This window comes from Nicotiana tabacum, chromosome 11, assembly GCF_000715075.1.
Source record: "Nicotiana tabacum cultivar K326 chromosome 11, ASM71507v2, whole genome shotgun sequence".
In the NCBI taxonomy this organism is placed as follows: Eukaryota; Viridiplantae; Streptophyta; class Magnoliopsida; order Solanales; family Solanaceae; genus Nicotiana; species Nicotiana tabacum.
Genome location: NC_134090.1, coordinates 175,616,421 through 175,630,870, shown reverse-complemented (window position 1 = coordinate 175,630,870; position 14,450 = coordinate 175,616,421). Strand labels below are relative to the sequence as shown.

At 36.3% G+C, this 14,450-nt stretch overlaps 1 protein-coding gene across 9 annotated transcripts; it reads left to right on the top strand.

Annotated features, from left to right (window-relative positions):
• The first annotated feature begins 450 nt into the window (after nt 1-450).
• Nucleotides 451-11,210, top strand: LOC107782769 (uncharacterized). 9 transcript variants are annotated; one of them, XR_012696868.1, is made up of 16 exons: nt 451-824; nt 2,310-2,462; nt 2,560-2,676; nt 2,986-3,070; nt 3,150-3,258; nt 3,468-3,535; nt 3,620-3,745; nt 3,818-3,869; nt 3,939-4,740; nt 5,004-5,207; nt 5,342-5,402; nt 6,404-6,517; nt 7,980-8,355; nt 8,450-8,536; nt 9,620-9,674; nt 10,653-11,210. XR_012696868.1 is itself a non-coding variant. In XM_075225756.1 (16 exons), the coding sequence occupies exons 1-15, from the start codon at nt 721-723 to the stop codon at nt 9,644-9,646; spliced, it is 2,223 nt and encodes a 740-aa protein (XP_075081857.1). In that variant the 5' UTR covers nt 451-720; the 3' UTR covers nt 9,647-9,667; nt 10,653-11,210. The 9 variants fall into 9 exon arrangements, 6 of the variants coding, with proteins under 6 accessions (XP_075081857.1, XP_075081856.1, XP_075081858.1 ...); XM_075225756.1 differs by having other exon boundaries at nt 8,242-8,355; nt 9,620-9,667; XM_075225755.1 differs by having other exon boundaries at nt 8,242-8,355.
• Nucleotides 11,211-14,450: the final 3,240 nt, after the last annotated feature.

Sequence of the window (14,450 nt, the reverse complement as noted above, 5' to 3'; positions counted from 1 at the left end):
TTAAAAGTCTAGGTTCAAGATTTTATCTGTTCTCCAACTTTAGTTTATTATCTCATTTTAATGACATTTTTATTTTTGGTAATATTGAGTAAATATTATAAGTTGATATAGCTTTAGCTTTACAGAAGTTAGATTTCAATTTCTAGAGCTAATTAATTCTTCACCTTAATAATTATTCTGTAATTTTTGACTTATGAGTAGTTGAACATTTCTAATGAGTCTTTTATCGTAAATTTAAATTAATCAGGACTTCAATTTAAATATATCAAATATGGAGGGTAAAACAAAATACTAACGAATATCCATTCACTAAATTCCTTTTTTCATATATTTTTTTCTTTTCCATATAAGTTTTTCCACAATTGGATTTTTTTTTTTTTTTTAAAAAGTTAGATAGTGACTTCACGCGCCTTCGAGGATTTATCCGCAAATATATTACTGTCCGACGCCGGAAAAATCCAAATCCGAAGCGTCTAAATATTACAGCCAGCCCTGTTAACGTCTCCTTCTTCCTCTTCTCATTTCTCCAATTTTTCTCTTCCCATTTTGCCCTTCTGCAAGATCTCAACACCCTCACCGTCCTTTTCCATTTTCCCGGGAAATTCATCAAAATTCGAGGATATTTTCAAAAATTGAAGTCGCACTTCAATTTTCTTCTATATATATCAATCTGAATTTTCCGATAAAATTTGTTTAAGTTCACTGAAATGCGGTGAAATCATGAGATCGTCTGTCTTGCCGGAGAATTCAAGCAGTGCGCCGTCAACTTCGCGGAATTCACCTCCTTCTGCGACGGCGCCTCGAAACTCCAATTGTAAACACAGGTCTATCTCTAAAACCCTAATTTTTATCTCAATTTTGCATCTTTAGTTACTTACTTATTCACAGATCTGAAAACTTTGGTTTTTCTTCATTAACCATCTCTAATGTCTGGAATTGAACTCCTTATAAAAAATGTCTGGAATTGAACTAAGATTTGATGATTGATCTGAAGCGGCAGATGACGGCATGTTGTTAAAGTGTGTGCTTTTCGATGATTGCCGATGTTTTCATCTTGTAGTTTCAACAACTATAATAACAACAGAAACAACTACTATACCTCAATCCAATACTAGTAGTTTCTATCTCCATTTCGACACGTCTTAATCCAACATTCAATAATTTAGGTCCTCTAATACTGGTAAACCAACAACCAACAACGACCCAGTAAAATCCCACAAGTGGAGTTTGGGAGGGTATTGTATATGCAAACCTTACCTTTAACCCGATGGGTAGAGAGGTTGTTTCCGATAGACCCTCGATTCAAGAAGACGAAAAGAGACAATATATCAGTACCATCAACAAAACCATATAAATAATGACAACATCACAAGAACCAGTAAGTAGATGGAAAACAAAAATAATAACCAGTAAACAGAAGAGTAGTGAACACAACATTGACCACTAGCAGTCTAAGACAAAATCCTATCAACCTAGCCTCATTCTGGTACGAGTTAGAAATATGCTCAACTACCTCCTAACCTACAACCTTAATGCTCGACCTCCACAGTTTCCTATCGAGTGGGTCTAATACTGGTAATTCTCTATATTTTTTGCTGACATACAAATCTGTAACTCCTAGTGAACAGTGGACCTAAAGAAGCTTACCAGCGTAACCAAGTCTTAATCTTCGCACCCAAGGGTGTGCTCAATGAAGTTGGAGGAGAAGTATGAGGTCTCAGTTTCAAATTCTTGCGGAGGATAAAAACACTAGGTGATAAGTTTTTATCCTCCTAAGCCTTGGTAACTCTCAGATTCAAATTCTTGCGGAGGATAAAAACACAGGGTGATAAGTTTTCGTCTGCCTAAGCCTTGGTGGAAAGAGTTACCAAGAAAGTGCCGGATTGAATAGTCGAGGTGTGCACAAGCTGGCTCGGATACCAACAACAACAACATACCCAATAATATCCCACACTGTGGGGTCTGGGGAGGGTAGTGTGTACGCAGACCTTACCCCTACCTTGTAGGTTGTTTCCAATAGACCCTCGGGTCAGGAAAAGCTGGCTCGGACACCATCTTCATAAAGAAAGAAGTCTTAATCTTTATCTTGTACTTTTAGATATTGCTTCAAATGGTGCTATCGACTTGGATTTTGCAATTCTAACATTCTATAGGTAATTTATAGTTCATTTCCTTGTCCCAAATGAAAGTAATGATTATAGTTATAAGCTGCCTCATTGACCTATAGGTATTTTGTGAGCATACTCAATGAGGGTGCTATCTGATTTTATTTTGGTTGCTGATTTGGTTTATTTTTCTACCTGCTACAGTAATGTCTTTCAGCTCTTAACAAGAAGGGAGGTATCTCCTCGAACTAAACGCGCTTCCAGAAAATTTTGGGGTGAGAACACTAAATGTACTCTTGACTCCTGTGGATTAAAACGCGAAGTGGCAAGTGATGCTAGACGGGGACTAATATCATGGTAACTTCATAATCTCTGCTCTCCCTTTTTTTCCCTGTAATGTTTGATAGAATCTTGCCACTTTTTTTTCTCTGTCAGTCTCATTTAAATATTGCAGGGTAGAGGCAGAGTCACTGCAACATTTATCGGCCAAGTATTGTCCACTGTTGCCTCCTCCAAGGTCTACCATTGCAGCAGCATTCAGTCCTGATGGGAGGACACTTGCTTCTACTCAGTAAGTCTCTCTTAGATTACATAGACATGTACAATATGTGATATGGTATGCACTTATGCTAGTTTTTTATCCATCTGTTTAATATAATTGTAGTTATTATCTTAATTGTCTAGCTCTCTGCATCTTGCAAACTTACCTATTAACTAAGCATATTTGGATATATGCTAAATTGTAGTGTAGCTATTTGTGAATTCTCCCTCCTTATAGATAAGACAGACAACAATTTTACTTGTTTCCGGTTGGATTAAACTTAGAATTTTGCTACTTTGGTAAGTTTACAAACATATAATTTCTTTTCCATGGTGGCAGTGGAGATCACACGGTGAAAATAATTGACTACCAAACTGGGAAGTGCTTAAAGGTTTTGAGTGGACACCGCAGGACACCTTGGGTGGTAAGGCTGTCTTTCTTTGCTGAATGTTTTGGCATAACACCTTTGTTCCTGGATCTTACATTCTGGTTCACATCTGTAGGTTCGTTTCCATCCATTGTACCCTGAAATACTGGCAAGTGGAAGTTTGGACCACGAAGTTCGGTTGTGGGATGCAAAAACTGCCGAGTGTATAGGATCGCGAGATTTTTGTAATACCCTGTAATATCTCAGTAGTTAAAGAAGAAAATGTGCGCACAGAGGGGATCCAGGATTTGAAGTATATGGGTTCCTAGAAAGATCTCAAGTTAATATACTACAATAGTAACTGGGTTCACAGACAGATGGTTATAGATCAGCCTCTGTGTGCACTTTACTCTTTTCTTTTGATTATAACTGGTGAAATATTCATCTCCTACAGATCGTCCCATCGCATCCATAGCGTTCCATGCCCAAGGGGAAGTTCTAGCCGTTGCTTCAGGCCACAAGGTAAAGATTCTGGCCTGAGAACATTCTCTTGAGTGATATATTCCAAGCTCTGGTAATGGGTGCTGATTTTGCAATCGATGACAGCTTTATATATGGCATTACAACAGAAGAGGAGAGGCTTCTACACCAGCAATTGTACTGAAGACACGGCGTTCTCTTCGTGCTGTCCATTTCCACCCACATGCTGCCCCATTTCTTTTGACAGCTGAGGTATTACTGTGTTTGGTGACTTGAAGTGTGAATTTTGGTTGTTTTAGACGCCATTAACCCTTTATTTTGTAGGTCAATGATCTGGATTCATCAGATTCTTCAATGACACGTGCTACTTCTCCGGGTAACTTGCAGTACCCTCCCCCTACTGTGTATTTGACTGATGCTCATTCCACTTATCAATCTGCTTCAGCAAATGAACTGCCTATCATGTCTCTACCTTTCCTGATCTGGCCGTCAATTGCAAGAGGTGATCCCAGAATGCCTGTGCAGCAAACTGATATAGATATGGGAACCGACAATGTACAGCACAGAACAGATACTTCATCATCTGTCCGCCTTCTCACATATTCAACTCCGTCTGGCCAGTATGAACTTTTATTGTCCCCTGTTGAGCAAAGTGCATCTCCTGCGCAAGAAGCTCATACTGGTTCTTCTGTTGGGGAAAACGAGAATATAGGTACTCAACCTTTAGTTGATCCTATGGAGACTGATGTGCAACCAGAAGAAAGAAACAATCAGTTTTTCCCTTTTAGTGACCCAGCATACTGGGAATTGCCTTTTTTGCAAGGATGGTTGATTGGCCAAAGCCAGGCTGCCCAACAAGCAACTCATCCAAACCTTAGTGGTACTACCACTAATCCATCAACTTATGGTGAACTGGAAAATCCTTCTGCTGTTCCCTTGGTAATTTCAAGCAATAATCATCCAAGGTCCGGAAGATCTGGTTCTCGGCAACGTTCTTCACGCTCTCGAGCGATTCCCGTTGCTGGTGCTGGTGCTGCTTCGCTTAACGTTATGCATGATGAGAGTGATTCTCAAACTTCTATTGGTCGCATCCAGTCGGAGATAGCTACTTCGCTGGCTGCAGCAGCGGCTGCTGAATTGCCTTGCACTGTGAAACTCAGAATATGGCCTCATGATGTTAAGGTTCCATGTGCACCCCTTCATGCTGAAAGATGTCGCTTAACAATACCACATGCTGTACTTTGCAGGTGGGAATGATATCTACTGTTTCAAATCTTTGGCTTGGAAGCTTGATATGGATAAGCTTTTACAGACACTGAGCTATTAAGCTGTCATGATGAACTAGCTTGGACAATATTTCTATTAGAGTAGTTGATGATTAGCCTCTTAGCAGTTAGCCCTATACTTCAGAAAATTTCCTGCCTTTGAGAGTTCCTAATTTTTATGTCAGAACTCAGATATGGTTTTAGATGAACTTTTCTGAATGCTTACTGTGAGGTATTATTTTCAGTGAAATGGGAGCCCATTTTTCACCATGTGGGAGATTTTTAGCAGCTTGTGTTGCATGTATTCTGCCAAACGTGGATGCTGATCCTGGTTTTCATGGCCATCTTCATCATGATACTATGGCAGCTGGAACTTCTCCAACCAGACATCCAGTTGCTGCCCACCAGGTTATGTATGAGCTACGGATATATTCCCTGGAGGAGGCAACGTAAATACCCAATCACAGTAGCTTCTATTTTTCTTTTATTCCTTTTTCTTTTTTTTTTGTGTATTTTATCCCCATTCTCTATTTCGTTTCCTGCTATGGTTGTTGGTTACTTGATACTCTTTCTCCTTGTGTAGGTTTGGTTCAGTGCTTGCATCTCGAGCAATTAGAGCTGCTCATTGTTTAACTTCAATTCAGGTAAATGCTTTGTTTGTGTTATTTACATACATGGCTTTGTAAGATCAAGCTTGTTTTCTGGTAGAGAAGGAACATTCTTTATGATATTAAACTCTGGATCTTTTTCTTTCTCTTTGCCTTTTTTTGACTGAGGAAATAAAACTCTAGATCTAATAGTTTTGATCATTTTGTTTTAGAACTTGTAGGAACTGGAAAAATATTACATCTATATGGAAGAGAAAAGTAGCGAATGAAAATCTAAAATGAGATTGAGCACGTGATTATGATAAGATCTGTTAGTCTAGAGATGGCACAGGATGTTGATCTCTCGTTGAGAACTGACATCTGCTCTTTATGTGAAAGTTGCCTTATCTAGTGGTAGATTGACTCTTTCTTGTCTTCCATAGTTTCGAATGTCACAGTATTTTACTGTGTAGCCGGTCCTCCTCTCCTGACAAAAAGTTACACGCAAATTACAAGCCTTTCTATGAAATGTATCTATTTTTTATGTGGTACCAGAAGTGACAAAGGAGAAAGAAGGGAGAAAAAGTGGACAAAGATAGAGAGAATTAGGAGATAGGAGACGTTAATTCATAAAGTGTTATTCATCTGGTCAAGTCTTTATTGAGTTTCATGACATTGTTATATTGTAGATTTCTTTACATCTACGGACAGTATTCTGACTCGTATAATCGAGCTTGCATAGCACTTTACATATACCCATCAATAGAATAGAAGTTCTGATCCATATTACTCCATACCAGTACCTGGCGAGATATTACCAATAGTAGTCAACAAACAATATGCAAAAATTGAATTTGGCATGACGTCAAGATGGATCTCACAAGTTGTTTAATTCTTCTTTTTTTGAAATTAGTCAAGCATTGACACATAACTTCTCCAAAAGAAAAAAAGGAGTCAATCATTAACACATTATAATTAACTTTGTATTTTTTGGACTATGCTCTGTTGCTTACTGATCTGAGACATTGATTGGGGCTCCACATCCATTGTAATTGCAGTTTTCTCCAGCTTCAGAGCATCTGTTACTTGCTTATGGGCGTCGCCATAGTTCACTACTTAAAAGTGTTGTTATTGATGGAGACACAACTATACCCATTTACACGATTCTTGAGGTGAGAGCCATCTTATGCCGGGCTTAAAAAATTATTAGAATACTACTTTCATGGCTTTTTATAGCTACATCATGTAAACACTTATTGATACTTTGTCTTAATTTATGTTGCACATTTTCTCTTTGGGCATCTAAATATGTTTGATGTACTTATCATAATATTTTTAATAACCTGTCGAAATTTCAAGAAATTAAAGTTCCTTGATATAGTGTTTTATCTATGAAACAAATTTTTACAAGTCTTTTCTTATATTTGAAACAGAAGGAACATGTACCGCACACGCAAAAAGTAAGAAAATCCCACATGAATGTTCTACCCTAACAGACAATAAAGAATCCATGCATGAGATTTGAATGATTTGAAAATTGTATTGATAATTAATCTTTATGGAACTTCTGACGCATTTATTTGTGTTAGGTCGCAGTCCCGGATATGTAAATGCTCAAGATATCATCTTTTGCCTCCTTATGTAGAACTCATTGAAAACACAGCATATCGCTAGTTTAATGAAACCAATTGATTTCTGTACTTAGATCTACTAGCCTTATATAATGAAAAAATGGGCTGGAGTCAGTACATAATCTTAATACAACTGTTAAACAATGCTACTTTGTTTATCCCGTTTTGTGGCAATATACTAGAACGTTGGTGCACTTGTATAATTACAATGTTGACAAGGGTTGAGCTTACCCATTGGCTTGGCATGCTTGTTGCAGGTTTTTAGATTCATGTTAAAATGGATGATAACATGAAGCAGGAAACACATGTAGCTTGTGTCTTGTGCTTTGTATGTCTTAATCCTTTGAGGCCTTGGTTGTGGGCCTGCTATATCAGCCAGGGAACTTGAGATTGTTCTACAGCATTAACTAGCTGTATAAGAGAATTGAGCCTTGTTGCTCAAACTAGTAAAAGTCTGAACTTTATATTAACCTTTTGTTGCATGACCTCTCTGTCTGGTCTAGTGGGATGTGATTGGAAGGATAGGAAGTAGACGGGCACTGATGTATGATGAGTGAATGTACTAAAGCAGGATGAGCTAGACCTAAAACTACTTGGAGGAAAGTCGTAGCTCAAGACTTAGAATTTCTCTAAATTAATACGAATTTGATTAAGAACATAACATAATGGAAGCAAATGATCGATTAATGTGATATCAACTACTTGGAATTAGTGCCGAGTTGTTTTTTTTAAACTTAACCTAGCAGGGATCGTCTTAGATTAGTTAGAGACTTGTGTGTCTGTGTAGAGATAAGTGTAATCTAGAGAACGTCTAATTGCTTTAAAAGATAAAATATTTAGTTATGGTATACAATATGTCCACATAATAGATTAATGTATTGATCTAATGTACCCCAACAAGTTCAATTGACTAATCCCTATCAAAGTACCATGAACAACTTAATTAATGCAAATCAGCCCTTCTTCCTTGCTTATGAGTAAGCATTTTTTGTGATTTCATTAGGCATCTGCTTCAAAGAGCTAAGTCGAATACAACTACGCCATGCAAATAAAATAAGCCCTTAAAGGTGAAAGCTGAGAAGTGAAGAAAAACCCTAGAAGTTGAAGAAACCCAGTGGCACTTCAGTTAAATTGGGGAAACTTAGTATTAAATTGATCTCTTGAAATTGGACGCCTGTGTGCTGGCAGCTTTAGGAGAGGTTTTCCCCTTCTATTTTTGCATATTCTGTTTCTTCTAGTTTTCAACTTGTACGTTTTCGAATCAGGTCTATAGAGTTTCTGATATGGAACTTGTGAGAGTTCTGCCCAGTGCGGAGGATGAGGTTAATGTCGCTTGCTTCCATCCTTCGGTAGGTGGTGGCCTTGTCTATGGAACCAAGGTAAACAATGACTTTTTATGTTTCTTGGTCCTAAAGATAAATCTATTCTCGTCTCTAAATTCTCATCATGATTTATTTTCCTTAAATTTTGCAGGAAGGGAAGTTGAGGATTCTCCAATATGACAATTCAAATGGTTTGGGTCGCACGATATCCTGTTCTCCTGTCGAAAACATTGTCGAGGTATTATAAGACCCAAGTTGAATTTGTAATTACATTTTTCGAGTCTTATTGGTCATGACTTTAGTAGGAGTAGAGGGTTTTTAACCAGCAATTGGTTTTTTAGACAGTGATTGTCAGTTGATAGATCAAGTTTTGTTTTTGATTGCCTAGGATAAGTTAAATCGCTAATTTACTAATAAAAATGCATAGTATGGTTATTTCCTAGAAATTTTGTAAGGGTCTAAAGTTCTTTTTGAGAATGCAAATAGCGTTGTTCAGTTTAGCTCCAAATTTCCAGTAACTGTTTTCTTCTGAAGAAGTTTGGGTATTTAGCTTGCCAATTTCTATTCCAGTGTCTTTGTATTGCCTCAAACCTTTATGGAAGATGTGTTTGTGATCAATCACTGGCCATATCAATTAGACTTATTCTTATGCTTTATTAAACTGAAAATCATAGTTAACTTCTAATGAAGACTGCTTGTTAAATATTCATCCATGGCCATCTTTCTGGTTGATTGGGACCACTGAGTGACTGATAGGAAAAAGGCATTTGTAGGTGAGAACACTGTTAGGAGAAAAGAAAAGACTTTAAGTAAAACATACATTTCTACAGCCAATAAAGGTAAGTCAAGTAGGGCTGTTCATTCGGATCGGATATCCGAAATCCGAACCGATCCATTCAATTTCGGATTGTGTTTATTAAAATTTCGGATTTCGGATTGGATTCGGATTGGTATATTTTAATCCGATCCGATCCAAAATCCGAAATTATTAGGGCATGTATAAATGCTACACTTTAATTTCGGATAGTCAGTACTTACTTTACATCTTCCTCCAAAAGAGAGGAAACTGAAGAGCACAGAACTAACTTTGCATTCCTTGGATGGGGGGAAAAACAAAAGCCATTTTTATGCATGCCCCCTCGTCGGTGGTCCTCGCGCAATAGAGGTTCTAGTGACTCCATATGATGACCACCTTTCCTCCGTATGCCTTGAGAAAATAAGCCAAAGTCATGATGCGGTACAATGAAATTGAAGTGAATATTGTTAGTATGGGATAACTTATATCTATTACTCACATCGCTATCTTGTAAATTTAATGCAGGTCCCAACATATGCTTTAGAAGGCTAGTAACTTTGATGATAGGAAAAGGTGATAGGTATATTTCATTTGTCAACAATTCTTGTCTCCTAAAATTTGTTTTGTGGTGTATGTTGAGATATGGACACTTTCTTCTTTCCTGCAAGTCCTATATCTTTTGCGATTGGAAATATTCAATAGGCTTTTAGAGTACTGTCAGATGGTGCTTTTGCCGTGTTCTTTTGTGCTGCCATTGGGTTTGGGGGGGGGGGGTGCGTTAAAACAAGTAGTGCATGAAGATGAGTCTCTATTGATGATGAAAGTCGGATAAAATGGCATAGAGACCATGAACTTGGAGAAAACCAGTTCAAGTATAATGCTGTCCCGGCGTACTGACAATGTAATTTTAATTTGTAATTGTTTTCACTGTGAATAGTAATCTTGTTGTAAAATTAAAAAAGACAGCTCCTTGGTTAGCTTCATGAAGCTGTGGCAAACGGGTGAAAGGGAAATAGGCCTCGTGTCTTATTAGGGCTCTTTATCCGTCTGTCTTTGTTTTGATTTTTCTTTGGGATAATGACACTCCGTATTTCATATGCTTTGTGTTCTCTTTGGTAAAACATCTTCAGTTTTGTGAAGATTGTGAGCTGGATTTCCTGTGAATATCAAGCAAACAAGCAAGTATAGTTTTCCCAGAGTATCACTAGTAGGTCATACTAATGCTTTGAATCACTTCACGGTGTTGGATTTTAATGATCATCTCAGCCAAATTTTGAAGCACTCAATTGCTCTTACTTTGCGTGTGGTTAAAGTGCATAGATAGGAGTCATCACTTCACGTGGCTAAGTTAATTGAAATGCCACAAAGATGCATCTCGATTCTGCATTTATTGCACTTTATTCCAGGCTGTTATTTGTATTTGTTCAAGTTGTATCATCAAGATGGTGTCTTGCGCCTTAGTGTCTTTTTGTTTTCATCCAATTTTGAAGTTCTTTAGAGTTTCCCAGCTTATTTCTAGTACTTCAAAACGATTATGCTGACAAGTATTACTGCTCAGGGTCTCATAACAAGATACTAGTTCGGGCCATGGCTAGTGGCTGCAAAGTTGAGTGCTTTTTCTGGTGATGATGAAACCTTCACGTTTTAATGCAGTACACAGAATATGAAAGAGGTTTATACTTGAGCTTGTCTGACCTACCCATTACAGATTAAACTTGTGGCACCGTCAGGGACCGGAAGCCGGAAGGCTCATAGAACATCTCCGCTTGAACTACTATCCGTGTGGCTGCTGGACCCTGGGGTTCTCTGTCTATGTACTAACCTGACGGAAGGAAGTGCTGGTGGGGAATCGAGGGACCGTTTCTGCAAATTCTCTGAAGATGACTTCAGATGTACTATAGGAGTTGGATTTTAGATGAATTGAATTTCTTACAAATTAAGCAGAAAAAAGGAAAAGAAGAAAGGTCGTGACATACATCTTTGAATGTTTTTAAGGGTCATCTTTTTTACTCTTGAAGTACAGGGGTAATTTGTACAAGTTTTTACCGTTATACATTGTCTGGGTGTTTAAATGAACGCTTTCTAATATGGTTAATTTCAGTTGCCTTTATACTGATATTTTGGGTGTTTGAACTGCAGTTTCCAAGTGTATGGTTTTTGCTGCCCGTTGCATGAGTTTTAAGCTCTGCATGCAATCAATGGTTCCCTATCTTTGTAGACTGGGCCTTTTCTTGATACATATTTCATTGTTTTTTTTTTTTTTTTTTTTATAAATTGGATGAACGGCTGAAATATATTTGGATTTGAAGTGGATATATATATTAGTCTTTGGGTACGCGCTTTGCGCGTGTACCCTGTCTCATTAAATTAAATTTTAAAAAAATCACATTAGTATTTTATTAAAAGGTTCTTTGAGGTATATGACACAACTTAAATAGAAAAAGTGACTCCTAAAAATAATGATTGTTAGAGCATATTTAGATAACTCGATAATAGCAAGAAGCTTAATCTCATAGAAGCCCTCAATCATGTGAGTCACTATATACTCAACTTAAATATTACCCAGTTTTATAATTACATTATTTTAATTTTTGAATACATATCCTTGAGATTTAAGAGTTTTTTTTTCTGAATTTTTATTGAAAAGCTATATATTCTTAAGTTCATTCTACAAGATACAATCCGGTTAACAACTAACAAAAGAGAATCATATTTATTTTTTCCCGTGATTCAAATAAAAATTGTAAATATTTTTTATCAATAAAAAATACTCTTGTAATTATTTTCAAATGATTATAAAATAATGAATCGCTATCGCAAAATTAGAATATATTAACTATATTTTGATTAATCTACCCTTACCTTTTTTGAAGATCGAACATTCTTTCTCAGCATATAACTATATATCCGGGTGCATTCTAATTCGGTCTTTTATGATTATAATAGAATTTTTTGTAGTTGATTTTGAAAGGACTACATTAATAATAAAAGTTATGCTTCAGTCCTAAATTTGTTAGTTTTTCCACCAAAAAATATTAGTCAATGCTAAACCGAAACAAAGAAAAGAACCTAAACCTAAATAAAGGAAATCTGTATTCTTAAAAAAAGGGCAATTTTCTGGTTTTCCTCCGCAAAAAGAAAATAATAGTGAATCCTAAACTAAACAAAGAAAAGACATGGCAATTTTTGTTTTTTCCAAACAAGAAAAACTTAGTGAATCGTATACCTAAACAAAAGAAAAGAATACCTAAACAAAGTAAGACGTAGCATTAATTAGTAACCTTAATTGACAAAAAAATCCTAAATTTTATAATGAATTCTAAACCTAATTAAGAATAAGTTGTACAAGTCAACAAACGGCAGTTTTTGGTTTTCTAATGCAGAAAAATAATTAGTATTTACAATTACAATTACAATTTTATCCACCATAAAATATACTTATGAAGGGTAAAAAAGTCGGTCAACATTTCAATAGAGGCTTCGTGCTTTTAATATAGTATAGATATAGATATAGATATATGTATGTATGTATGTATGTATGTATTTATTCATTTATTTATTTATTTATAAGTTCTCCAGAAACACTAGGAGTTGGAAATAGAAACCTAGAAAGTAATGGATTAGGAAACTGCTATATATAATCCGTCTTTGCATTAAAACTTTTGTGCTGTCAAAAAAATTCTCCGTTAGAAGCGAGGCTAATTGACCCTATCAAGAGTAAAATTCATGGGGAAAAGGAAGCCGTATTCACACGGTAAATCACTACATATACATGATGATTTTCCTGAATTTGGTCGACGGATTAGGATTGACCTAAAAATTGGTGGATTCATTGGATACGACCATGTGAGGAATATTAATCATGACATACATTGTTTTTTGAAATTTTGGGGTCGTAAGAATACTCCGCACGCAGTGGTAGAGTCAGGATTTTCGCTAAGGGGTTCAAAAAAGAAAAAATATTACTCCCTCCGTTTTTTATGTGAATCTGTTTGGACTGGGCACAGAGTTTAAGACAAAATGAAGACTTTTTGAATTTGTGGTCCTAAACAAGTCAAAAAGGGGTCTAGAGTATTTGTGCGGTTATAAAAGCTTCTCATTAAGGGTAAAATTGAAAGTTTAAGCTAAATTGCTTCCAAATTTAGAAAAGGGTCATTTTTTGGCCAAAAATAAATAAGTTCACATAAACTGAACGGATGGAGTATAAAATAAAAAGAAATTGTAGCTAGTGGGAATTGAACCAGTAACCTACTAAAGGTTTTGAACCCCCTTGACCACTAAGCTATGCTTTTGGGCAATATCAAGGGGATTCAAAATATAATAGTCTAAGTCATCTTCATGAATTCAGGCTACAATCCGAATCGCCTAAAATTTTTAGGCGCCATAAAGAATTACCTAATGAATAATAATCATGGCTTCGACATGATGGTTTCTCATATTTTTGACATTTTAGGACCAAAAAATTAGAATTCGGGTAGATCTCTAAATTTACGTATGCTATAGTCCAAGCCATTAGCATGAATCCGGACTATCAGACTGAATCGCAGAAAATTTAAGGGGCCATAAAAAATGACCTAATAAATAATAGTCATGGCTTCGACACGCCTATTCCTTGTTTTTTGCCATTTCGGGCCGATTTCCAAATTTCCGTGTGTAATGGTCCACGCCATCTACATGATTACGGCCTAGCGGATCCGAATCACGTAAAGTTTTGCGAGGCCATAAAAATGACCTAATGAACATTTGTCAAACTAGAATTCGGGCCGAATGTCAAATTTTCGTTTGCACTACGTGAATCCGGGCTACCGAATACTGTGAGCACGTGATTTTTGCCCTATATGAGAATTACTCCCAAAATATTCAAAATAAAACAATTTTCCTTTGTGTGCAATGTTGGAATTTTCGTGGCACTTTTGGATAATTATTTGTATTTTTGCCTGTGCATGTTAATGTGTTAAATTAATAATAAAAAAATATATATAAAAATATGTCGCATTTGCATTTGATATTTAATTAAGTTTGTTTTACAAAATGAAAAAAATCATAAACATAATGAACGATGCATTTTTAGCATTTAACGTCCAAATTGTGCAAATTTATCGTTAATTGCTATTTAAATATGCGATAATTGTCGCTAGGAATTAATTAGTATTTTTGATAAGTCAATTTAGTTTATAACTTAATTTAGAATTTTTAATTTTATTAATTAGGAAGTAAAAGAAAGGAGAGCAAAAAATACAAAGGAAATCGGAATTGGGCCTCTTCTTCAATTTTGAACCACAGGCCCAACTATACCCAACCTTCCCCTACGACCCGGTCCATTTCAAACCGGGTCGACCCAATCCATAAACCAAAA

Excerpts from the sequence above, each read along its gene's own strand:
- LOC107782769 (XM_075225753.1), top strand. The coding sequence starts at position 721 with ATGAGATCGTCTGTCTTGCCGGAGAATTCAAGCAGTGCGCCGTCAACT. Across the intron at positions 4,741-5,003 it reads CCACATGCTGTACTTTGCAG|TGAAATGGGAGCCCATTTTT; the intron begins GTGGGAATGATA and ends TATTATTTTCAG. Across the intron at positions 8,356-8,449 it reads GCCTTGTCTATGGAACCAAG|GAAGGGAAGTTGAGGATTCT; the intron begins GTAAACAATGAC and ends TAAATTTTGCAG.